The sequence below is a fragment of the Larimichthys crocea genome, chromosome I, assembly GCF_000972845.2.
Source record: "Larimichthys crocea isolate SSNF chromosome I, L_crocea_2.0, whole genome shotgun sequence".
NCBI classification, from domain to species: Eukaryota; Metazoa; Chordata; class Actinopteri; family Sciaenidae; genus Larimichthys; species Larimichthys crocea.
Window position 1 is genome coordinate 7,161,789 of NC_040011.1, and position 25,012 is coordinate 7,186,800.

The 25,012-nt window shown below is 39.4% G+C and overlaps 1 protein-coding gene across 1 annotated transcript in view; it reads left to right on the forward strand.

The window, feature by feature from the left end:
- The first annotated feature begins 16,507 nt into the window (after window positions 1–16,507).
- tmeff2a (transmembrane protein with EGF-like and two follistatin-like domains 2a) overlaps window positions 16,508–25,012 on the forward strand; it is a 102,094-nt gene continuing 93,589 nt past the window's right edge. Inside the window, exon 1 of the mRNA XM_010739604.3 lies at window positions 16,508–17,383. Coding sequence (XP_010737906.1) covers window positions 17,194–17,383 — 190 coding nt within the window. The 5' untranslated portion in view covers window positions 16,508–17,193. The remainder of the gene's footprint in view (window positions 17,384–25,012) is intronic.

Genomic DNA, 25,012 nt, shown 5'->3' on the forward strand with positions numbered 1-25,012 from the left:
AGTTTGTCAGTGTGCTCTCTTTCACAGTTAAGGCATGGACTTCACTCAGTGCAACGGATAACAAACGTGCTCTATAAAAGGGTGTTGTGGTATTTCATCTCCAAGATGAAATTCTAACTGGACCAAAGATGACCTTTGTATGAAGTGCATTTAGAAAGACTCTCAAAGTCAGAGTCAAATTCTATACTTATACCAATAAAGCTGATTCTGAAATCTTGCAAAGAGTATGATGGCTCCACAGGGCTTTCCTGCATTGAGTTACATGAGGCTCTTGGGTCCTGTATGTGGTTGAAGGTATTGTTATGTTCAGTATGTGCCTGACCTTTGAGCAAACCTCCATGCACTGAATGTGTTGTCACTGAATAATTTGCTCCAGGCCAAGGAACCTCAACAACCGGAGTGAGGTAGGAAGACCTTTTTTTTTTACCAGTACTCTAGTTAGATATTAGATCCATTCAGTTTTGAGTTAGTTGAGCATGGAGGATGTGTCAATACATTTGTCATGACATGATGCCACCTCAATTCTGAAGAAGCTGTCCTCTCTGGCTCGTCTAAATGCCCTCGGAATAGTGACACAACTACTTCATGTTCCCTAAATGGCCATTAGGCTACATACAAGGAAATATGTTTACACTTATCTATCTGTTGCGTCGATGGATCGAGACAGCTCATCCTCTGACCGTGGTTAATCAGAATGGTGACTGCTTTCCTAAACACAAACATTCAGCTGCTCCGTATCTCAAGGAGAAGAATTAAGTGTCCTCGTAAACAATCTAAGATTTAACAGTGACCTCAAGACATATGCTTGACCCTGTGTAACTCCATATGTGGCATGCTTAGATAGAAAATTCCCTCACAAATGCACTACTGTCATTTGTGTGAAAAGAACAAGATCACACAGATGATTTTTTACAGACCCCAATTACAAGGTCTCAGACTTACGACATGACTTTTAACGGACAACATGTCCTGTTGTCCTGTTGCTCTGTTTTATCAGCACATCAGTGCAACAGGTAAACAGTTCTTTTTTCCTTCCTCCTGGTCCAAATTGACTAAGTGACACTGACTTATTATGGGCCATGCAAACTCAAAAACAACACACCCAACCCTGCATTTATTTTCTTTAAAGCCCTGAGGGGACCAGTGTTCGTCTCTCTTTCCACGTCCATAACTGGGAAAATGATGTAGGGTCAGCTTCCCCAAAAACAAATCAACCAGGTCAACGCTGAAAATGAAGATACAAGTTTGACAACAGATTCCTTCTCCTTCTGTCTGTAATGTAGCCTAGATAACATCTTCTCAAGATAGTTCTTTCCTTTGCCATTGGCTATTGCACTAATTTCTCATAACTGCCTGCTGTCACTCAAAATGAGTGTGCCCTACAAACCTTATTAGACAATATGCTGCAGTGAAACTGATACTGCAAAAGCATTGTTGGCGTTATAATATGTAGCCATTGGGCCAACTTCTACAAATTCTAATCTCAGTAATAGTCTAATCCAATGTATTGGAAAAATGCAATAAAAAGATGTTTGTTTGTTTTTTTCTTATCCAAACTCCAAAATAACCTTTTCTCATCACGTTATCTCACATCCACAAAGCCGCAAAAAGTTATTTTCTAAGTGACAAAACCCTTGTAACTCAAAATGTCGTCTGTGTTCACAGCCAGTAGTATTGATTTTTTTGTTCACTCATGTCCTCGCTGACCTTTCAGGGTTTAGTTTCATGGCTGCGTTAAGCACTGACAAGGTTATCTTGGCAGATAAGCAAATGAAAAATAGAACAAGTCAAAAAGCGATGGTGATGGGGTGTCGTTTAGCTCAGTTGGTAGAGCATCAGCTCCATGTACAAACGCTCGGTTCTTGCTGCCACGGCCCAGGGTTCGAATCCGACCTGTGGCTCATTCCCCATCTCTCTCTCTCCACATTCCTGTCACTCTTCAAGTTGTCTCTGTCAAATAAAGCTCAAAAAGGCCAAAAAAATATCTTCTAGCGACAGTGACTAGAGGAGGTTTAGTCATCATTCAGTCACCACAGCGTCAACAAGTGCAAACTGCTAAAGTACTTTTATCTGTCATTTATACATATATATTTAATTATGTGTGCAGTGCAGCATAATTATATCCCGCCATATGGAATCATCTGTGTTTTTTTTTTGTTTGTTTTTCATAAACTGGAAGAAGATTTTCATTTGCCTCCACTAAAATAATTGGTCTACCCATCCCCAATTTGTATGACCTTATCTCCCCAGCACTGACATGGGAAAGCACACATGATTATACTGTCAGCACAAATAATTTTAGTGTCACTTCACTCTTGCAGGAACAGGACAAAAGGGCTTACTTCATGGGGGGAAAAAAACAACAACATTATTTCCTGTGCATACCAATCAAGAGTGCTGCAATTTGTATTTTTATGGCATGGATTTATTGTGTTGTTTTTTACGCACAGAGACTTTCAACTTTACACACAAACTCAGCTCACTGCATGAAGGTTATTACAAGCATTACATGGTTAACATTATTCACTAAGTTAGGAGAGTGAAAAGAAATACTTAATAATGAGCAGCAAAGCCTCCAGAAATGTCAAAAGAATGACTTTCTTTGTCAAAGATAGGCCACTGAGTTTTCATTCCTTGCATTTTGTTGGTGAAAACAGCAGCAGCTCAGCGTTATGAAAACCAGCAATGAATCCAGTATTTAATCCTTTCTTTATTTTGGGGGCTTTTTTTTGTTTGTTTCAAGTTAGTGACACTTAGTTCACTCCGAGGGATGTGAAAATCTCATCAGTAGTAATAATGTGCAATTTGAAGAGCTTGATTCTTTTTTTTTAGTCTGCAGTAATTGACCCTCCTAAAACCTTTCTCTGAACACTGATTGTCCAATTATACTGTAACTAGGCAACCATTAAAGGGCATGGCAAGTCTGTCAAGATTTTAAATCTTCTCTGCATGCCAAACAGGGCTGTAGTAAAAGCAATACTTGATAATACTTGATAGTTTGAAGGGTGGTTTAAACTGTAAGTGAAGAACAAAGGCATGGATCAACAGTGTCTGCTATTAGCATGCTGGGCCAGGACTACCTGCATTGTCTATACTTCAAGGCATACTGTAGGACGTTGGTTCAGCACCAAACAAACATAGATAAAAAAAAAGATAATAAATCTGGCAGTTCTTTACAACACTTGTCAAATTCACACATTCACACACACACACACACACACACACACACACACATACACATTCAAACACCAACGTCACAGTCATCAGGAGCAATTTGGGGTTCAATATTTTCTTCGACCAGCTCTATCACCTGAGTCACAGCTGTCCCAGATATGAAAATAAAATAAAATGATCAACAGACAGGTTATAAAATGTCGTAAGAGTCAGTTATATATGAATTCATGCTCGGCAAAGGTGTCTTCATATTGCAACAGCATCCCATTTGTATTTAAAATAATGAATCCAATCTTCTGCAATGTATATGAGCATTTAACCTCAGTATGAATTAAATTTGAATGAAGTTCACACTTGAATGGATTTTGACTGCAGGAACAGTTACTGTACATGCACTTTGCTAATGAATCTCCCTATTACAAATTAAACATTTCCAGTAACATGACACATCATGCCTCTCCAGCCTCTCTCTGAAGACAGGTGCAGCCTTTCTCTCTCTTCCTCACAAACACATATACATCCACACACACAAACACACATCTCCATTATGGCTTTTTCGCCTTGTTGCTTCTTTTAGAACTTGTGTGTCATTTTGACATTTTTCTGTCGTAATGCCCTGATGAATTATTTTTATCTGACCCACGGTTTATATTTACTCACTTTGCTCTTTCTGATGGTTTTATTATTTGTGCAAATGATTTAAACATGTCAGACCTCAAGCCAACAAATGAAGGAACAGGTCATGAACTCTATCAGTGACATTTTCTGCTTCCTGGTTTCATGCCCACACCAACATTAGCAGTGATATTTTATCATCACGAGACCACTTTGAGTAATAATGCATGAAATTTTCCTTTGTCACTCATTTGTTGATGATTGATACAACTCAGTAGTGATTTAACATAAGCAGGAAGCATTTTACACACAAGGACCTTTATGTTTGTGGATATAGAAACACAGCTGGGAAAAAATAGAATAAATATTATTATTATTATTATTATTATTATTATTATTATTATATTTCTACAGAATTTGAAATGGTCATGGTAGTTTAATATAATGATCACCTACATTTAGCTGCAGTTTCTAAGACCTCTTGTTAAAGTTTATAATTATTTATGAATTACTGATATTTAAAATCACTGTCATAGCTAATATTGAGATCTCTAAGGTCTTGCCCTCTGCAACTTTTACTGCAGCCTCCTTTGTTTGCCTCTTTGCATGAATGACAGTGATTTTAAAAATTAAACAATTGTTCTTTGACAGTTTTTCACAGTCTCTCAGCCCAGGGCCGGTGGAATATAACTGAGTACATTTACTCAAGAACTGTACTTAAGTACAATTTTGAGGTTCTCAAACGTTACTTTCAATTTTATGCCACTTAATACTTCAACTACATAACAGAAGAAAAAATATTATTAATTATTTAATATGTATTATCAAATTTCGATAACCAGTTAGGCATTTAGCCACACATTTACCAGCTTCAACATTAAAGTGATGCTTTGACTGATTGCATCAATAATCATAATTTGATTATATCATATACTAATCTGAAGATCCACTGGCTATAATTGTCTAATGACGATTTAACCTCTGGGGGCAACGGCCAGTGTTTCAGGGCGTGAGTTAAGCAGCAGATATCTGGAAAATGGATAACAGATATCCGGGCTAAGACTTCCTCTGCAGTCCAATTAGTAACCTGATACACGAGAATGACGAGAAAGACACATTTCAGCTAATCTCTACAAACAGATATCTGCAAATGAATGCAGATAACTTTAAAAAGCTAATAAAAAGATAAACAATCATCGGACAATAGCTGATGGGTCTGCGAAATTGCATTTCAGGCAGTTCCACCTCTATGGCATGCACATGGACTCTCATGCTATCAAAGCATGCTCAAATGTGACTGGTCAATACTACTCAGACTTGAAATGGACACGAGAACACTTCCGATGCCAAAGTCCTGGTTTGTTCATTCATATGCAGATATCTGTTGATAGAGATGTACTGTATACCCTTCTGCAATGGGTGATTATGCAATGGGTGATGATTACTTATAGTGCATGAAGTGCATTGTGCTGACAATACAAACTTTTGTAAATGCTTTTTCTTGAATGTGCAAATTCTTACTTTAGGATAGGATTCACTATGAGTGGCAAAACATGTTTTTTATTCATTTATTTATTTTTAAATTGCAGCATTGAATAACCATAATTTAACCCTTTTAAATTTGCGTGGCTACTGGTAGTTATTCCAGAGGAATCAGTGTAATCAAACAGAACGTGACACACAGATTGCGAAGAGACCCAGTGAGACGGGTGGATGGTACAAATTTATCCCTCCCTCAGCATCTAACTTGGATGAGCACGACTGCCTGCAATCAGGAGAGATGAGCTACTCAGTGCCTTTTGTCCCTCTGCCCAGCACCTGCTCATCGAAATCACTGTTCAAAGCAAAAGGTGGCAGGTTTGCCTGTGGGCAGGTGTGGGTGGCACACTGTGTAAGCAAGTTGCTGATGCACTGAGTTATATGCATGCACATCTGCCTGCATCTGTCCCTACATAATTACTCTGTATACACATGCATACACCAAGTAAGGTATGTCCCAGGTGTTGTGTAGACGCACATCTGATTGTAATTATAGTAAAGTGTGATTACACATGCAGTCACACAGGCAGGAGAAGTATAAATTCATATAGTAATGTACTTAAAGCATTTATATGTATAGTACCAAACTGAACCTTTGCAGTGTTATATTTAGGCAATATGTCATTGCTGCCACTGCTGGTGAAAACCATGTACATCTAAAAATCATTTTTAAAGGAGAAAAAACACAGAAACTAACTCACAAAATAACCCTAAAACACTGTAATGAGACACATTTAGCATCAGTAATATTTTTTTTAATGGTTCTACCGACAGGTGGGTGGTTCCAAGCCTCAACTCTCCTGTTTATGTCCATCTCAGTTGGCAAACAATCTACATCAAGGCTGCCCTACATTCCACAGAGTACATTGGTCTAATCAAATCTATTTTACTATTTTAGATTGAAATCAGCATAATCCAGGTTAATAGTCACCTGACACCAACATGTATGCATGAGTCTGACAGATGTCTGTCTATCCTTGGCTCAAAACTCAAAACATTATTTATCCAAAGCTATCCCACATAAACAATGTATGTCATGACATCTTTTCATTTCAAGATTCTACATACTGACCAGAGATGGAAGAGAATGTGAACATCTCATGGTTTAGTTTGTTAATTTCAAGTCAAAATCAGTCAAAGTAATAGGGAGGAATATGAGTAAAACTTATTTTTCTTTCCCATTAAAGGACTTGTGACTAGCCTGTGTCTGAACAGATTAAAGTTTAAAAAAGGGGAATAGAAGCAGTGAGTCAAGTAAAAGTACAGAGGATAGATTCACTAAAGGAAAGTGAAAAAGCCACTACAGAGGCCTATCAGATGTCAAGTACCCAAAGGGAAGTAGCAAATAATCTTTTTTTTTTCTCAGATAAAAATATTAAAATGCCCTTAACTGTCTGTTCCTGGCACTATTACTACCTATGGTGCTGCACATGCCCAGTCACTTTACTCCCACTTGTGCCATCCATACAAAAAATGTAAGGGATCATCTTTCGGTGTGGTGCTTTAGGTGTAAGTATGGCTTGACTGTAACTACTGCGCTGCAGCTGCCTTTCTTCTCTACCGCAGGCTATTACCCTCAGGCTAACTCTATTAGTTCCCATGAGTGGGAAAGAGGATAAAGCTACTTCCTCATTCATTCCTTCAAGCATCCATCCAACTGAAAGCACACTGGGATATTTATGATGGATATTTCATGGACTGAATGGCTTTATGTCAAGGATGGATGCACTCTTTCCTGTTTTTGTATGTACAGATGATACTTGTGAAAAATAAGGTATCATAGGCATGCTGAGGTTCTTTTGTTTTTTGCTGACGGAACAACTAAGTTCAAATGCTATAGCACGTTATTAGTAGTCATGCTTACAATGTACCACATCTCACAAAATCTCATTCCAATCAAGCATCTGTGGGATGTGTTGGACAAATAAGTTGGATCCATGGAGGTAACTTACAGGACTCAAAGTATCTACTGCTTACGCCTTGGTGCCAGATATCACAGATGACCCAATATGACGAATCAGGGCTGTTTTGCCAAAATAATAGACAGGTGGTCATAATATTATGGCTGGCCAATGTATAGAGCATTGCATAGCAATATTATCAGGGAAATCCTTTGATTGTTTCCTGAAATGTAGCCTTTGTATTTTCTTTGTAATTCATTTTGAATTATCAGTTATCTGTTAATAATGCCCTACTCTGGTGGCCATCTTTCATTTCTACTGAGGGCATATGCCTTAGCTACAACTTGAGGTATATCCACATTTCTCATTTAAAATCTAAGTTTAGACTTGAGATATTTTGATAGCTTGGGGACAGTTGTGAACACATCTGAACACTTTACAACTGAGCAGACGGTGGTGCATCGAAAAGAAAGTGCTAACAAAGCAACTTTGACCACCACAAATGCCACCGGTAAAAACCTTCTTGAATGCCAGTTTCAAAGCAATTAGTGTTGGGATATGTTGACACTTACCAAAGTTTATCTATAAATTGTGCTCACATTTGTAATTAGAAAACTCTGCAAAAACAGAAAAGATGTCAGCCAACACCACCCTCGCATGTCAGCTACAGATTTCTAGACACAATGAACAAACCGGTCCAAAAAATGTGGGTTCGACATTCAGCTGCAACTGGAAAAATAAGCAAGAAAGGGCAATCGAGACATGACGGGAGACTTTATTTTGAAACAGGATGATGGTTACAAGTGCATTTCTCTCATTCACTGCGCTGAAACCAAGAAGCACAAAGACACTAAAGATCCATGTAAAGAAAATTACACAAGGTCCATTTTCACTGAGTCCTCCTGACTTCACCCACCAAGCCAAGACCAAGCTACTAAGCAGACAGGCAGTGTGGTACTCTCGTGAGAAAATGGGGCAAATGTTACCCCAAATCAGCAGAGCAGCCAGGTTTTCAAGGAGATACAACAATCACCACTTGAGGAGCACAGTTGTCCAACTGCTCTCACACAATGGTGGGGAGATGATGTCTGTGGCAGTGCACAGATGTAAGGGGGCAGCCTGCAGAGTTACTGGGCTCCAACCATTAAAGAAAAGGAAAAGTGGAGTAAGATCCTATCCTCCCAATCCAGACAACAGCAGCAGATCTGGTGAGCACCTCTAATTATCTATCCCTACACACTAAGTTAGCGGTGATAATAGTAATGGTGTTACCAGTTGTAAAAACTGTTTTGACAGGTGTGTCACCTGCAAAAACCAAACAAGAAGATAACGTAGAGAGACGACAAGAAGACAGTCCAGTTCAGTTTAATGTGATTTATAAAGCAAACTAGGCTAATGTTGGGAAGGCAATGGATTTTATTGTGCTATTATATGATATTTTGTGTCAAGTTATTGATTTATTAGTAAGTAGCTGTGTAATAAGCGGGATAATGTACAGTGAGCTGGTCGTTATGGCAAAATAAACCCCTCTGCACTATCCTGTCTGTGTTTATTTCTCCATATTGCACACTTGTTAGCAAACAGTTGCTTATTGACACATGCAGAACTGCAACATTGTGATTTGTTTGATTCGTATTTTTATACCACCTGATAAGTCCAATATTCACTCTCTTTTAGCTCTGTTTTTGGTCTGTACCAACTCTTGAGGGAAATATCTGTGTCGAACTCACTGCCACATGCTCCACTATGTTCACCAACTATAACTCTGTCTGACTGCTGTTGCTGAGCAGATACTGTACAGTGGGTTTCTATGAGCTTTTTCACTGGAAACAGCTGCCTGCTGCACAGTGAAACTGCTGGACAGGTAAAACAAAAACAAAAAACTTGAAACTTCAGGAGAGCTGCAGATCTAGGTGATAATTCTCAAGCTTCATCACTACAAGTGACTCTTTTCACTAGTTCATTGTTTTCATATTGACACTGATGATTTAACTACAGTATATTAATTCTTGACAGTTCAGTAAGTAATGAAAGGGCTAAGAGTACAGGGTAACGTGAATATGCTATTGAATTGAGGGAATTAATTAAGTCAGTTGAGGGGATTAGCTATTAATTCAAGGGCACTGTTTACTGATTCAAGGATAGAAACATTGTGCACTCAGCCTAATGTCTGCTATAAAGCATAATAGAAATTTACAACGGTAAATATGCTTTGAAAGAGACATAATGCCACCTGGATTACAAATTTAATTTATTAATCTATAATTAATGTATCTCCAAAGTTGCAAAATGTGTATTACCTACAAAGCCCACTCTTGCAATACAATGTCCATTTGTAGCTACTCGGACTGTTACAATATCAACTCACGATTATCATGGGCAAAAGAATTCAGCAGTATAAAAACAATATGATTGCAATATCTATTAAAAGGAATTTTAAGAATATGCTATGAGTCAAATTAATCTTTAACTTATATTGTGTGTTTTGTCTGTTTTGTGGAATCTGGTAAAAAGAGAAAGTTCTTAACTGTACATAAGTGTACAAAGGAATAATTTGTGAACCACAAAGCAATAGCAGAAAGAAACTGAAATAATTTAAGATGCACTGAATCCATTACATGATATTATCATACCTGTATACATGTTTAATATTTTATTTTCTAAAAATACTGGTATAATGCAGCATCCCTTGTAGCAATTAATCTCAGATTAGAAATTAGGAAAAGATTGTGGTCTTGATTCATCTACATACAGAAAAAGTTTAGAGTGACTTGAAGCACAAGACACTCCATGTTTAATTCGTATCAACAACCTAAAAGATCTCTCATCTCAAGTCTCAGGTTTCTTCCTTTTGTAAAAAAACTCCTTATGACTTGTGTGGTACTTAAAAAGTGCTTAAAAGCTGTCAGAGAACATGATCCAGGCAGCAATTATGTTCCCTTCAAAATATAATCTGGAGAACAAATTAGTATTTACAGGACAGGGTAGTCACAACCATGACTTTCTGTTATGCTAATTGTACTAGCATAAGCTTTGTACATTTAAAACACACACACAGATAGTTTCTGTAAATCCCAATACAAACAATAATAATAATTGACTGTTCTTGGTGGCTAAATATGACTATAATGATAATAATAGTGAAAAATAGGACAGTGGCTGTAACAGGAGGTCTGTGCATTGAAGTGTCATCTCTTCTCAAATACTTGGAGTAATAGTTTCTAAGTACTGCAGCAGAGAAACTCACACATCACAGTCATGACTCTAATCAGTGTGTGATGAGTGAAACGTTTTAAGATGGTTTCGCAAGCACTCGACTCACCATCCAACCACACATGTGCACACACATCTGCATGAATTTTAAAAAAAGAACACCAGCGCTACATATCATGTTGTGTTAATGCATCTCAGGAATTGCACGCACTTCTAAACCATATGCTTCTATATGCACTCTAACCTTTCAACTTTTGGCATGGGTAATATACACCACCAAATGTTTCCCATGACATTGTCAGTCCCTAGATTTACAAAAGAAATGGATGATTTATTAATACATTAGAGTAATTATGAGGTAAAAATCAATCATCGGATATCTGATACAGGGTTGAGTGTTATTCCAGAATACTCTCTCAGGAGATGGTGTACATTTCAGCAAGTCAGAAATGTAATTAGCCTTTAGCCTGGGGCTAGGCTGTGTTTAGGCCAACCTCCTCCTCACAACGCCTGCATGGGCGTCACTGATACCAGACCAGGTATTCAGTCAGACTAATGTGGAGATAAATAAGTCCCAAACAGGAGAGGATATTACTGTTTAGCCTCAGTGCAAAGTGTATTATGTTCCAGTCGGTTCAAATCTTGAGCTACTTGTAAATTCTGCAGCCAACACCCACAGTCTTCTTCAGTACGAATCAAAAGGTACCTCAGCTGTACCAATCTGTTCTGTACTGACCTTTACACACTACACTTTTGTGTAGAATAGCAGAGAACAACAGTCTAGGTTTAAGATTGACTACTCCTAGAAGTGGAAAGACCAGATACACAAAATGTTCTGTTGTTGCCTGCAAGGACAAGCATGAGGGCCAGGACATGGATGGATTGATCACTGTGCATGACTCAACTGGGAATGTCCTATTTCTGATACTAGTGTGTTTTTAGAGGTCTGATCTGATTTGTCGATCCTAAGTTAGCCTGGTTGAGAACAGAAGTATTCATCACTGAAGGTGTGCTTTGTTTCTCTATCAGAAAACATGAGAAAACTGTCTGCAAAGGTAGCCTAAGGAAGACGGATGGTTTAGATTCTGACAAGTGGGACACCACTAACCTTGGTTCAGTTGATAATTTACCAGTGACTGGTTTGCCACACACACACTGTATCATCTCGACCTAAAACGCATTCTCAGAACTACTTCAATCAAGACATCTCCAATGCTGATGGGACAAAACTGCTACATTAGCCAGAGGCTGACGCCATTGCTGTCACCAATGTTGTTATTAACTCATTTATCATCGCTATAGCTAGGTTGGTACATGTCTGTCGCAAGTTAAGAATGCACTTCTAACAAAAGCCAACCTGAAACTGGCTTTGTTTGATCAGCAGCAAGTTACATCAGCTGTTTCGAGGGCGTGACTGTGGCATAGATAATTTTCTCAGGTGATTTACATAATTACAGGACCCTAGTAATTCTCAAACCAAGCTACTGTATTTGTCTGCATGACCATAAAAATGTCTTCTCTGTTTATCTTGGCATGCTTATACTGTAAGTTTTAAATGACTTCAGTGCATCACACACCTAATCATAGTATAGCAGCCAGAATGTGCTAATCATTGGAGTGAAAGTAATAAAAGTGGTGCTTTTATGGAAAGATGGCATGTGTTAACTCGCAATGACACACTTCAAAAGTTATGCACCACTTATGTGTTACCCAGAAGTGTTAAAGCTTTGTTATTATTTCATTTTGATGACAAATTAGTAACTGATTATCTTACAATAAAGCCTTTGTATCAGGAGGAACTTACATGCTGCTGTGGCTATTGAGTTGTGGAAGTGCACCCAAAGTGTTAGCTTTGCCAACTGCTAGCATATCGTCATATTGTATTCCTACAAATAAAGAATTTCTTCCATCACATTAGATTCGTTTCATTTGTCTTTACTTCCTCAACACTCCCTCATACAGCTATGATGTTACATTAAATGTTGTTTTAACTTTTGCTGCTATCAGTTTCGTGCACACATACCAGTGTATAATGCATAAATGACTCATTTGAAAGACTAATTCATGGTCTCGTCAAAAATCAGATACCTGCCAAGATCCACAATGTTGCACAATCAGGCAAAAAACTTGTTACTTTTTTGTCCAAGTGTTCAACTGCAGTTCTGCTACCCAGAAGCCCAGAAAGCATTTCATTGCAAAAGACATATCTTAGATGATAAGTTGCTATTCAGAGTGTTTTTGTATTACTTTTATTATTTTCTGTGGCTAGAAATGTGTGCTTTTGTGTGTGACATCACCACGGTGATGTCTGTGGTATGAGCCAGTAAGGCCAGACGCTGTCACAGTGGTCCAAATCTTTTGAGTCAGTCTGGAGACTCTTCAAAGATTTCTCTTGGATTTTTGACTCACCCTCGCAGCCTTGCCTTGCACCTAAGCACCAACTGCTGCTTTGTTTACATCCCCAGCCAGTAAAATAACACCATAAAAAGTGAACCCACTCCTATTTTATGTCAGCCTTTCCATTTTATAAATCAGTGTGGTAGTGACTGGCCTCTGCACGCAAACCAAAACAACGTCCAGTGCTTTTTAATGGTGAACAAGGATTGATTGGGAATGAAAAATACTCCTTTGAACCTTTGACGGGGTACCCCTGGAGCTTTGGAACCTACATTCACGGACATGGCCTTGTGTTTAATAAATTGTATTGAAAGCAGCTGAGTTATGACCATGTGTTATGACCCATGACCATGTAATACCTTTCTCCACGCCCAACCATTTTGGGCTACTCAACTGGGTTTCAGTGTCACAGCCTCCAGTTGTTGAAAAATTTGTTTTGCATTGTGTTACATCAGCCAAAATGGTTGAAGCTGCCCACCAATAAAACCGGTCCAAAATTAGCAGTCTGGCCTGGTTGGAGATTGCTGGCAGAAAGCTGGCAAGTTGCTTCACTTCTCTTTATGCCAAGAAATAGATGGACCCGTAGTGGAAGAAAGTGTGGCAACTGTGCCACAGGTGTAACTGATGGACTAAAGCATGGACCAAAGATGCCTCTCCACAGCTGTGCAATTGAAGAAAAACACACACTTCTTGTGACGGGCTCTTTATTGCCTATAGAGAACACCATTACAGTAAACGAGTCATATTTTAGTCGTGTTTCAATTTCACACACCAGATTATACAAGGTTGCCTAGAAAGGAGCAACTGTACAGTATGCACAAATGCTTCAGTGGACAAATGAAGACTGCTGGAAGCAAAAAGAGACGCTATGCTTTGAATTCCAAATTAGCACTAGTACAAAAGCAGCCTTGGGTTGTCCCACCACTATTTTCTTTCTACTTGTCACAGTTTTCGCCTCATGCTTTACATATTCAGTAAATTTTTGTTGCTGTCCTTGCTCTGATTTTGCTTGACACATTTGCAGACCTTCATTTTAACCATTACATTTGAGCAAAATTACAACCAAATTACATTTTACTGCCATGTACATGCACGTCGAAAGCAATTTAGCGTCCAGCTTACAGCAAGGACACTTCAGCGAGTGTACAGGAGAAGTTGTTGATTAAACCGCCATCTCTTTGATTAATAGCCAGCCTGCTCCAACATCTGGGCTGCAGCTAACCCACCATTATTTGTACCCACTAAATTTATATTTTTGTCCTGATTAAAGAAGAAAGCACAAGGTCCGATTAAATTGTTGGAACTTTTCTTAGCATTCAGCAACATCTTCTCCTCACATGTGCATCTATGTTTTATCACATGACAATACTCAAGTCACGCAACAAGAACTGAACTCCCTCCTTGACGACTCAGCAGACTTTTTCTGCTGATGAAGGCCATGAAATTTGCAAAAGTTTCTAAACAAATCCACCTCGGGCTTCAACTTTACTGAGATTAAACTACTATTTCCAAGGTTAATAATGAATCTTTAATTTCATTTATGCTTGTATTGTCTTAATTAAACTTATATACAATTAATTGTCTAATTACACATAGATCATGCACACAGTATAAACACAATCTATGGTGTAAACCTGTTGGATGAAAGGAATACATTATGTATTATCCTGAGAAAAACATCTGCTTATAAAAATAATGTGTCATGATGAACTGACCCAAAATATGAAGCTACGTTAATAATTTTTTGGTCACTGAAATACATCAAGATAAAAGCTTGTAGTGACAGAATTATCTTCCAACTGTGTAGCTCATCTCAGCTCCACGAAGCACTTTGGCATTGTTTAACTCCTTTTTGTTTTACCACCTGTAACTTTGCTGTTTTGTTTTGTTTGAATTATACTGCTCTCACCTAGACCTAGATATTTCCCACAGGAGTTGTTGGAGACTTGCGTTCATCAGGTATCCTGAAACATGACTCCAATGAACGTTGATCCGTATCTGCTGGATGCATAAATAATCCACTGTCTGCTAATGAGTTTGCAATATCAAAATAACAGAGGATAATGTGTCATTGTTATGTTTACAGTTTGTTTTCGCTGCCCCCATGTGGCCAAAAAACAAAACAGGCACAAAGCACCACTAGCATTTATCTGGTGTCTTTAGACCCCCCCCCCAAACAACAAAATATGTTTTTTGTTTCAAGATGCTTGACTGTATTTAGCTGCCACCATGTCACTTTGTGTGCCTGCTGTTTGGTGCTGAAGTACTTAGAGTACAAATGGATTTATTGGAGCAGTTTTGCTGGAAATGGCTGCCTGCTGAAGTCAAAGAAAGTCCACATTCTCTCACTCATGCAGTAAATATATATACGGGACGTTAAACTGAAACAATGAGGATTTAAAACCTTTGTAGAACTGCAAGAATAAAAGATTGAATAATAATTTTCTTCTGCTTAATGGTCCAGTGTGTAATTTTTAGACGTATTTATTGTCAGGAATAGAATATACACTAATTAAAACATACTAATGAATGTTGTAATCACCTGAAAATAAGAATGTGACATGTTGTCTTAAAATGAGCCTTTTATATCTACAGTGACAGCGAGTCCTCTTTCATGGAGTCCGCCATGTTGAACCACCATTGTTGTACAGTAGCCCAGAACAGACAAACCAAACTCTGATCTAGAAATGGGCTTTTGTTTTTTTTACGTGAATTTGCCAACCACAGTTTTTTATGACATGCTTGGTAGGAGGGGGTGAGGTGTAAAAGAATATTCATTTGGTTGACATCTGGAACTTCACCACTAGGTGGCACTAAATCCTACACATTGGACCTTTAAGTCTGAAAAAAAATACACATTTTTGTCTTCATTGTGACAACACAGAAGACCTCTAACATGCAGGTGTGTGTCGAACTAACTGCTGTTTTCTGCAGCGCCATTAGCTGAGACAAAACGGTGGACATCTGCAAGTGATGAGCAACAAAAGCTTTATTTGTTCACAGGCAACAGCAGCTTTGCTTCCTTAATATCATGAGGTCAAGTGTCTTTATAGTTGTAATGGGCCTTAACAGCAAACCCTTTGTTTCCTCTATATGAGGGCTTTTCCCTGCGCATGGCTTCTAATTTCCTTTGGTTCAATGAGGGCGAGTGTTCTCAACCTGATGCTGAACTTGACCTCTTTATGCCGCACACATTTTTAAGGCTCCCATGGCCGAGAGCATGTCAGTTATAGCCTCATGTGACAAGAAGTAAGTTACGCCCCAAAACTATAGGCCTATGAATAATATTGAGGTCTCTCTCTTTGGATTGCCTGCAGGCAGAGAGACCCAGGAATAGCGTCAGTGCCGTTTCAGAGCGGAGCAATTATCCCAGGCCAGGCTAGACGAATCGATTCCTGCAGACTTTTTAAATGCTCCTGGCCAATTATAAAGGCACTGTGTACTCCTCTATACTGCCTATCCGCGGTAGAGGTATCGCCAGCTGATAGGACTATAGTCCTGGAGTCTTCTTTGCTTTCTTCCCTTCATTCCCCTTTCTTTTTTCTTTTCTTTTTTTTTTTTATCTCTTTCATACTCCACCAGTAAGATATTCCAATTATGAAGGAGGAGCACCCACCTCCCTCTTCGCATCATACTCCACGTGATCATAACCAAGGTGGAACCAGCTGCTGGTGAGAAAGAGAGAGAGAGAGAGAGAGAGAGAGAGAGAGAGAGAGAGTCAAACACCAACTCGCCGCGGCTCTGAACGCACCCCACATACAAAGTAAACGGGAGGACCGCTCCGCTCGTGCTGGCGGAGCTGCTCGTTTCACCCGTGGATACTATTACACAACAGCCGTCGTCTCCGAGCCCTGTCCGTGGGATACTCTAGCCTAACATCCTCCTCACAGTTTGATTACCTCCTTTTTTATATCACCTCCCCTCTTTTTTGTTTTCTTTCCCCATCTTTCCTCCCCTCTCCTCATCCTTGAGCATCCTCTCCACCCCCTTTTTTTCCTCGCAAGTCTTCTTGCCTGCCTAGGCTTAACTTTTCCAACCGACTCCATCCCACACAACCTTCTCCATCGCTCACCAACAACCCTTGGCCGCCCCCACCACCACCACCAACCACCACCACCAACCCCCCCTCACCCCCAGTCCTCCTCTTATTGCAGCAGCCTCCCCTGGATCGGGCGGAACCCATTTGGTCAGTCTACATCGGGGGGTTACACAGCTACATGGGGCGCACGGTCTCGCTCGGAAAATGGTCTGCCGTCGGTCTCTAAGCGCCCCGCTGAACCTGCCGGGATTGGAGTTGTCGGTGCGCGTCTGCGTCTCTTTCCCACCTCGCCTGTGCTGTCGGGACCAGTGAGATATGGGTCTCTCTGTGACGGCGCAGGCACCGCTCGAAGAGCCCCGACGGCTGCGCCAGTGGAGCGGGACGGCAGGAGGCTGGCTCAGGATCACCCTCGTCTCATTTCTCGCCACTTTACCTGTGGAGCAGCTGCGCGCCTTCCCTTCCTCCCTCAGCGACTGCCAGACGCCGACCGGCTGGAACTGCTCCGGTGAGAGTCTCTATCATGAAGGCAGAGTTGCAGCCTCTGTTTGTGCTGCATCTAGATGTGAACCCATTGTCCAAGTTAAGCGTTATAATACTGGTAAACAGCCGCGACTACGCAGCATTAGAGGACCGGATCAAAGTTTAGAGGAGCTCTAAGAACAGTGAGTCTTATTATTGTGGCTGCATGTGTTTACCCAGAGACCATGCCTGGGGTTTGGTGCTGTGGAGCATGTATATAGGCTGCGGGTACTGAACACCGCAAAGCCCTGTGGTGAGAGGATGCAGAGTTTTTTTTTTTTTTTTTTTTGGAGAGGGGCAGCTTGATGTTCATTTTGCCCTGTTGAGTTAGTCTCGGAGCATGACAGCAAAGCATTTACCGCCGATCATGTCAGAATAATCACTCAGGTCAGGGAAGTGATCGATGATTTCGACCGGATCAAAGTGAAAACAGCAACTGTGCGCTTAGAAATTTAGCAGAGAAGAGCGTGATGTGCGCCACAGTGATCCAAACACTGTTATCCTAACGTGACAGTGAGTCCAAAAAAAAAAAAAAAAAAGGTGACTGTTGTGTAACTTAAACTCCTGAGTATCTCACCCTCTTATTACAGCTCAGTTTCAACTCTTTACTTAAATCTCCCTCCCAAAAAATGGGGAGAAAAAACGCACCGAGAAATAAAGAAAAAACAAGTTTTATTGGATTATTATGCGTCCCAGTCGCTTAATCAAGTGTTGCTTTAAATATGAACATAGTCGTTTTCTTTTATAGCCCACCGAGCTGTAAACTTGTTTCCTCTTCCCGTTGCCCAAAGCGATAAAAGAAGCGGACCGGGCTGCAGAGCCTCGCCTCCCTTTGTAAATCAGCCGACTGTGCCGCCATATATTTCCCCTGTCGCCTGTCCAAGTCTGAAACCCTTAAAATAGCTCCAAGCCGATTCCACACACTCATGGGCAGTAGCTGTATTGATATTATGGCTCATAACAGCCACACATCGATATGGAGTCATGACTGCCGTTTGCAGCCTGCACGCTTGGATGGGATGTTATTTATTCATTTATTTTAAAGGACAGAGAAAGAAAGAGGGGGACAATTTATATCATGTCTCACATCATGGAGTGACAGGTAGATTAAAGACATACACCTGGGTGATACATTCAGTTGCCATAAAAACAGCATTTTCCTCTCAGGACTCATGTGGAAGTTTTGAATTTGATTATTTATTCTCATTCATTGTTGTGATTTGTAACATTTGTAAGGTTGTTAAAGCATCTTTGGCATTTCAATTCTTTAAAAAAGACGAAACTTCAGAGGGGTTTCAGTGAGTTTTCATGGAGCTCTAGTTCAGTTTAAACAGTTTTTAATCCTCCAGAATACATAACAAAATGTCAATAGCGATGATACGTCTGTTTTGTTACTTCGCAGTCATTCATCCTGGTATTATGCACACTTTAATTCAGATTCTCCATCAGCTAAACTGTCTCCATACCATTGCATTGGAGGATCGTTTTTGTGCTGCTGCTGCCGTTGATGGCGGTGATGATTTGCTCGTAATGACAGATAATGGTACACATCCTGTCCAAATACACACTTGCCTACCTCCCCACTTCCTGACACACTCTCATAAGCATTTCAACAGAGGCTTCTATCCAACACGCCTCGAGGAGGCTTAAGTGCATATACTGAGAAAAATGCGTACACACACATACACGCACACACAGAGGCAGAGGCAGCATCAATTAGAATTAATAGAACAGAAGAAGTTGCAAATGGTCCATCGTGAAAAACAGATAAACCTCTTTCAATGATAATGATAATAATAATGAAAATAAAACAGACTAATTGCTCTGGGCTTTTAATTATCCACTTCTTTCTGCGTATCATGCACTTTAACAGCAACATTATTGTGTGTGACAGCTTTCAGTCCAGGCTGTATGGAGCAGGCTTTAGTGATGAGTTCAGTGGTGTGATGGAAATGGGAATGGGGTACCAGTTACAGCAGAGCTGCCTTTGAACAAGTGCTGAATGAGATTATGTTCCCTGGAATAAAATAAAAGAAGGGAGCGAGGAGGGGGGTGTGCGGGAAGTGGGGGGGTCTCGGTTTGACAAAGATTGTCATTCTGTTTGGTTTGCATCTGCGGACAACTGACATTGAGGGCTTCACTGAGGCAGAGCAGGGGATCCCAAAATGATCTTGACACTAAGTTAATCTTTGTTCTGTTGCGTGAATCCAGTGTGTCACTGGGATAAATGTAATGTAAGCTGCACTAGGTAGGGTGTGTGCGCTTAATATATGAGTTATATATCAGTGAGACTGTAGAAGAAAAGAGTATTTGTTACCACATGCTGAATTTTTTGCACAAATCAGCCAAATATGTGGGTGTTGAGTATGGGAACCTGTAATCTACACATACGAAGTGCCAACATTTCTTTCATCAGCCACCGTATTATCGGATATTACCGAAAATGAAGTGTGATTTTGAGAATTTGCCACATCTTTAATTAATTTCTTTTGTTTTAAAGAGGTAAGGAATGAAGAGAGACCCTTTTATCCTCTTTTAACACGAAACATTTTGACATGTCACAGTAAGAAAAGCTGTCAATGATAGAATGAATGATAGCTGAATTATGTTTAGCTGCTTCAGTTTCTGGTATTTTGCATGCTGACTCACTTCCACACTGAGATGCTAACAATGGCTAAATCAGAGCCCTTAGTTGCTAAATACTCCATCATGTATAGGCGCTAAACGTGTCAGTCAGTTTATCAGAGTTTTATCGCTGAGAATTAGCCTTAAAAACAGCTGCCTGCTGGAAATGATGCTGATGAAAGCCACGAGACTGAACCAAAACAATGAGCTGAAAGGTGTTAAAGCAGTCTGTAGAGCTGAGGGGAACTAGGATTAGAGTAGGATTACAGTATAATTAATTAATCAATAATTCACCCATACAAGCCAAAGTTTTCACTAACTCACAGTGATCTGATCCACGTTTAATATAAAAATATGAACTAGTGCAACTTTTAGGCTTTTTAATATCAACTAGCTTAATGTCTCTTTGGTGGTGGTGAATGAGCTCTTGTTATGATGGTTGTTTACTTACATGGAGCTGATGGTGCTTCATTAATTAAGTTTTTATGTAAATGAACACGGTAAGCCAACTCTTTTCAAACAAATTGGACAGGTTTTATATTCATCTAGCACAGTTGACTGTGTCTTCAACATTTTGTGTAATTATCACAGTCAAACCCGTTGGTGGCATTTTGCCTGTAATGTTTTGGCTTGTATCACTTTGGATAAATGAGCGAAAGTCTGTGTTATTTTTAATAGGTGCACTTCCAGACTTTGGCCAAAAAAATCAGCTCATGTTCTTTTTGCCATTTTCTTCATCCATATTGCAAACAAGTTGGAGCTGAGAATGTTGATAGTCGTCTCTTGCTGAATGCCTCCCTAAATACCAGTTTCAATCAGTCCAATTCAGTTTTGTTTTTCTAATTAAAGCAGTTTACAGTGGTAGAATGTTGCTGCTGTTTGAATGGCTATTTACCTAATTAAGTATACCGTACATCTCCTCTGGGAGAGTTTCCATGCAGGGGCCACAATCCCTTCTTCGCTGAATCCCCTTGCTATTGTTAACTCTGAAAGGCCATGTGATGCTTTGATAGTTGAAGTGACAGGGATGAGTGCAGAATATGCAAAGCCCCCTGTAAATCCCATCAAGTGGAGTGAATTACCAGTAGTCTGAAGAGAATTGGCCATCTGCTTCCAACATTTGTCAAGACGGAGGTCAAAAGTACTTCTCTTGCATGCTGCACCACACCTCCGACGGAAAACAGTGATAGAAAACTGGGACTTAGTAACTTCTCGCTACCGCTGCTTTGTCTTCTAATTGGCAACAGGCTGCAATGACAGAGTTGTTTAACTGAAAATGCTTTTGTTTCTCTGTGCAGAAAATCACCATCAAAGACTGTAATTAAAGTACACTGTCATGACTTACTGGGACATGATTATGATGCGAGTGCTTTTAGAGTTATTGTGCCTTTTATTAACCAAACATAATGAGGGCTTAACTGTAATTCCCTGCAAGACAAACATTTGAAAACCTGTTGCAAAGTTATAGAAAAAAAAAAGACCAAGAGAGAGAGGTCAAGGAAGGATGTCTCACCACTGTGGTTGTTCAACCTTCATTATTAATTTAGTCTACTTAATTATTGATCAGAACAATGCTTAAAACAGGGAGAGAGGACTCCTTGTTCTTAGTGTTGTGAAATTCCAGGTAGGTAGGTAGGAGGAGATGCATTTGGCTGACAAGCTCTCTCTTTTAGACAAGTAAGTGCTTCGCTTGGCATCTTAATCGTTAGCATACAAACATTACCTTTTCAATATTTGATGTTTGCCAGCTTGTTTTCGTTAATTATTCAACTGACTGTAATCTCCTCCTGGAACGGCAGGGCAGGAGCAGGAAGTGTAAGTTTTCCAGGTCTCTGACACAGTGCAACTCGGGCTGTGCATAGAACCTGTATCAACCAGCATCCATTAACATTTTGTGGAAGGCAGCATGAGAGAGGCAGAGAGCCTTCTAATCTGCTTAAAAAAAAGAAGTACATGAACAATAATTATACAAAATAGAAAGGACAGAACAAAAACAAACGAGTATGTGCCATCACACCTTGTGATAAAACTGAAGATACACAGTAAACAATGGCAGCTCAAATGATCATGAATGTCATTAAACGCTATAAATACCACATAATTCATCATCGTGTGATCACTATTGCTCAGCAACATGCTCTCCTTCCACTGTTAAGATGCTATCCACTATCCACCATCACCATCCTTGCACTTACTTTTTGTTATGTAGAATTTTGTTTTTTCATAGTTTCATGGAAATTATGCTTTGAATATTTAATGTTGTTTGTTTTTTTAGGAAAAAAATGGGGGTTTGGGGGTGTTTGATGGAGAATCTATATGCAAGGGGCCAAGGATTTGGCACTGCATTTTTGGGTTCTACTTTCTGTTTGTAGTTTGAGTAGTACTGACCAATCAGTTTGAGTTGGCTTTGGTCACATGTAGGTAAACAGCACGAGAGGTTTAATGCAGTGGCTGAAATGAAATCCAATATATGCACATCAATGCACATTTTTAACCTCATCAGTGTGCAAACTAGCATTGGGATTCATATTTCGTATTCTTTAACTTGATTTACAATAATTTGGCTACTTTCCCGTAAGTGACATCACATCCACTTTCTCTGTTTTGAGGTACCTTACCAAATTGTCACAGAAGTATAGTTGGACTATTTTGTAACAATCAGTTCCAAGGCTGTGAGCTCGGTAAAGACATTCAATACTTTTAACTTATAACAAGAGGGAGCCTAAGGAATGGCTACCACATCCAAGGAAGGCAGTAGGCATGCAAATTACCCATTACCCTTTTTTGTTTCTTATTTTATTAAATGCAGCTGCATTACAGCTACATTAATATAACTACATTACTTTTACACATCTAAAAGGGACACCGACCTACAAGTTGCTCTCCAAACCCCTGATAGTATTTAATATTACAACATTGGAGTATTTCACATCATATTAAATAATTAAACAAAGATTCCTTGACTTATGTTGTGAGTCAATTCTATGACTTATTAAAAGTTCTTTGACTATTTCGAAAACTTGTTTCCATTCAAAAGATGAAATAAAACTTCATCTGAGAGTTATGGTTTATGATCTGTGATTGATTACATTTCTGCACCTTGAAAGATATTTCTTTTCATAGGAATGTTGTTTGGACATGATGAAGTTTTAGAGATCTAAGCTCGAGTGTTGCAAGGAAAGAGAAAAGTGTTTTGCAGCATTTACTGTCACTTCAGGTTTTTTTCCTTCACTACACAGGCACTCTATTTATTTTGGGGTTTTTTTTTAGACAGGCACTCTGAGTTTCAGCCCAGAAATGGATCCCAGGTGTTGGAGATAGAGCAATAATAGTAAATGTTTTACTTTGTTAAATGGTGTGGATGTGAATGTTATAGCCAGAAAACTCTATGGGTGTGCAGCGCTGTCAGGGTTAGCATCTCTAGTGGTTTAAACAAGGAAAATGATTTGTGTTTGGATAAACCTAGAAATCAGAAGCAGTAAATATGGATATTCAAAAAGGAGTTATTGAACAAAAACTAAATCTAGATTTGAATTAGATTTAAATTTCTGTCACTCTCCAGAAGAAATCTCCCCAACAGCTCTGTGAGTTATGTTCATGTTTTAATGGCGTAGAGAAATTGCTTTGTCACAACAAATCTTGTTAATAGTGACGCTGATGTTTTCCAAACATCCGCACTCAGGTTGGAGAATTCAAAACAGCTGCCACTTAAGAGTCTCTGAAAAGCAATCACCAAATCTGTTTTACGGCTAAAAGACATTCATCACTAGGACGATGAAAACGAACATGCACGTCAGGGTGATTGTGTCATTTATTACCGTGAAAGTAACGACATTTTGAAAAATATTGCATTCCTAAAGCCCTTAACTGACAGGCATGAGAAATTACCTTTCAGGTTGTAAATCTATATACTGTATGTACTAGCTTTAAGGCAATTATTGTCAGATAACTAATTGAGATTTGTACTGATTTTTTTTTTTTTTTTTTTTTTTTTTTTTTTTTGAAGCCGGATCCCTGTTGGCCCTCAGGTGATCATCTGGGACATTTATTCTATTCTGTTTTATACTTGTTTCCTTCAGAGGCTTGACATCCATAAAAAAGGCAGATACTTGCGTCTTTGCTGTTTTTGTTTTTTCTTTTTTCTTTTGTATCTTCACGTCTTGAGTAGACTTTACTCATAAGATGATAAGGATGACTCCGTTGGCAACCAAATCCCTCTTTTATAAGTTATTGTTTACAAGTTATGCATATATTCCTCTTATTGGCTCCTGAGGATGTCCAGGCTACACATCTGTTTCTTGGTAAAGAAGACATTTTAATGGCATGAGGAGGAGCCACATTCTCCTCCTTTTTCCTTTCATTTAAAAACATTTTTTTTTTCTTTTCCGTAGCCTGCTGTCCAGGAGACCTTGAATAAAATGCTCAAATATCAGATATCAAATTAGTAGCTTGGAGCAATTTCACATAAAAAAAAAACAAACAAAAAAAAATTTCCCATCTTACAAAGAGTCGACCAGCTGGCCTAAAAAAGGATCTGATATTTTCCAATTATTTGTTTACACCTAGCCAGTAGATTGTGATCATAACAATGCCTCTCTCCAGTGAGTATTTTCGACATGTCAGTTGCCTGCGCGGGTGCCAATTTTTTTTTGTGCCTTTCCAGATTGCTTCGTATGGCCCCCTTGGGGCTGAGGGCTTTGTTCCATCCATGCACTCCAAGTGCTGAGACCTCTCATGTCACTGCTCTTGGCTTCCATGATTGCATATTTGCACAAAGAGCTTGCACTTTATGGTCATTCAGGACCCTGGCAAATAGCAGGTTCGGTTTAACATTGGGCTTCTCTTCCATGGTGTATTATTTTCTGATAGGTATAGTGCCATGCCAAGGAGGACTTTTTGAAGTGGAAAGCCACATTGGTTATTACAGTTAGGTTACAGAAGGTGCTCATTCTAATAAGACATTTATGAATAGAAAACAGCCCTGTAAAAA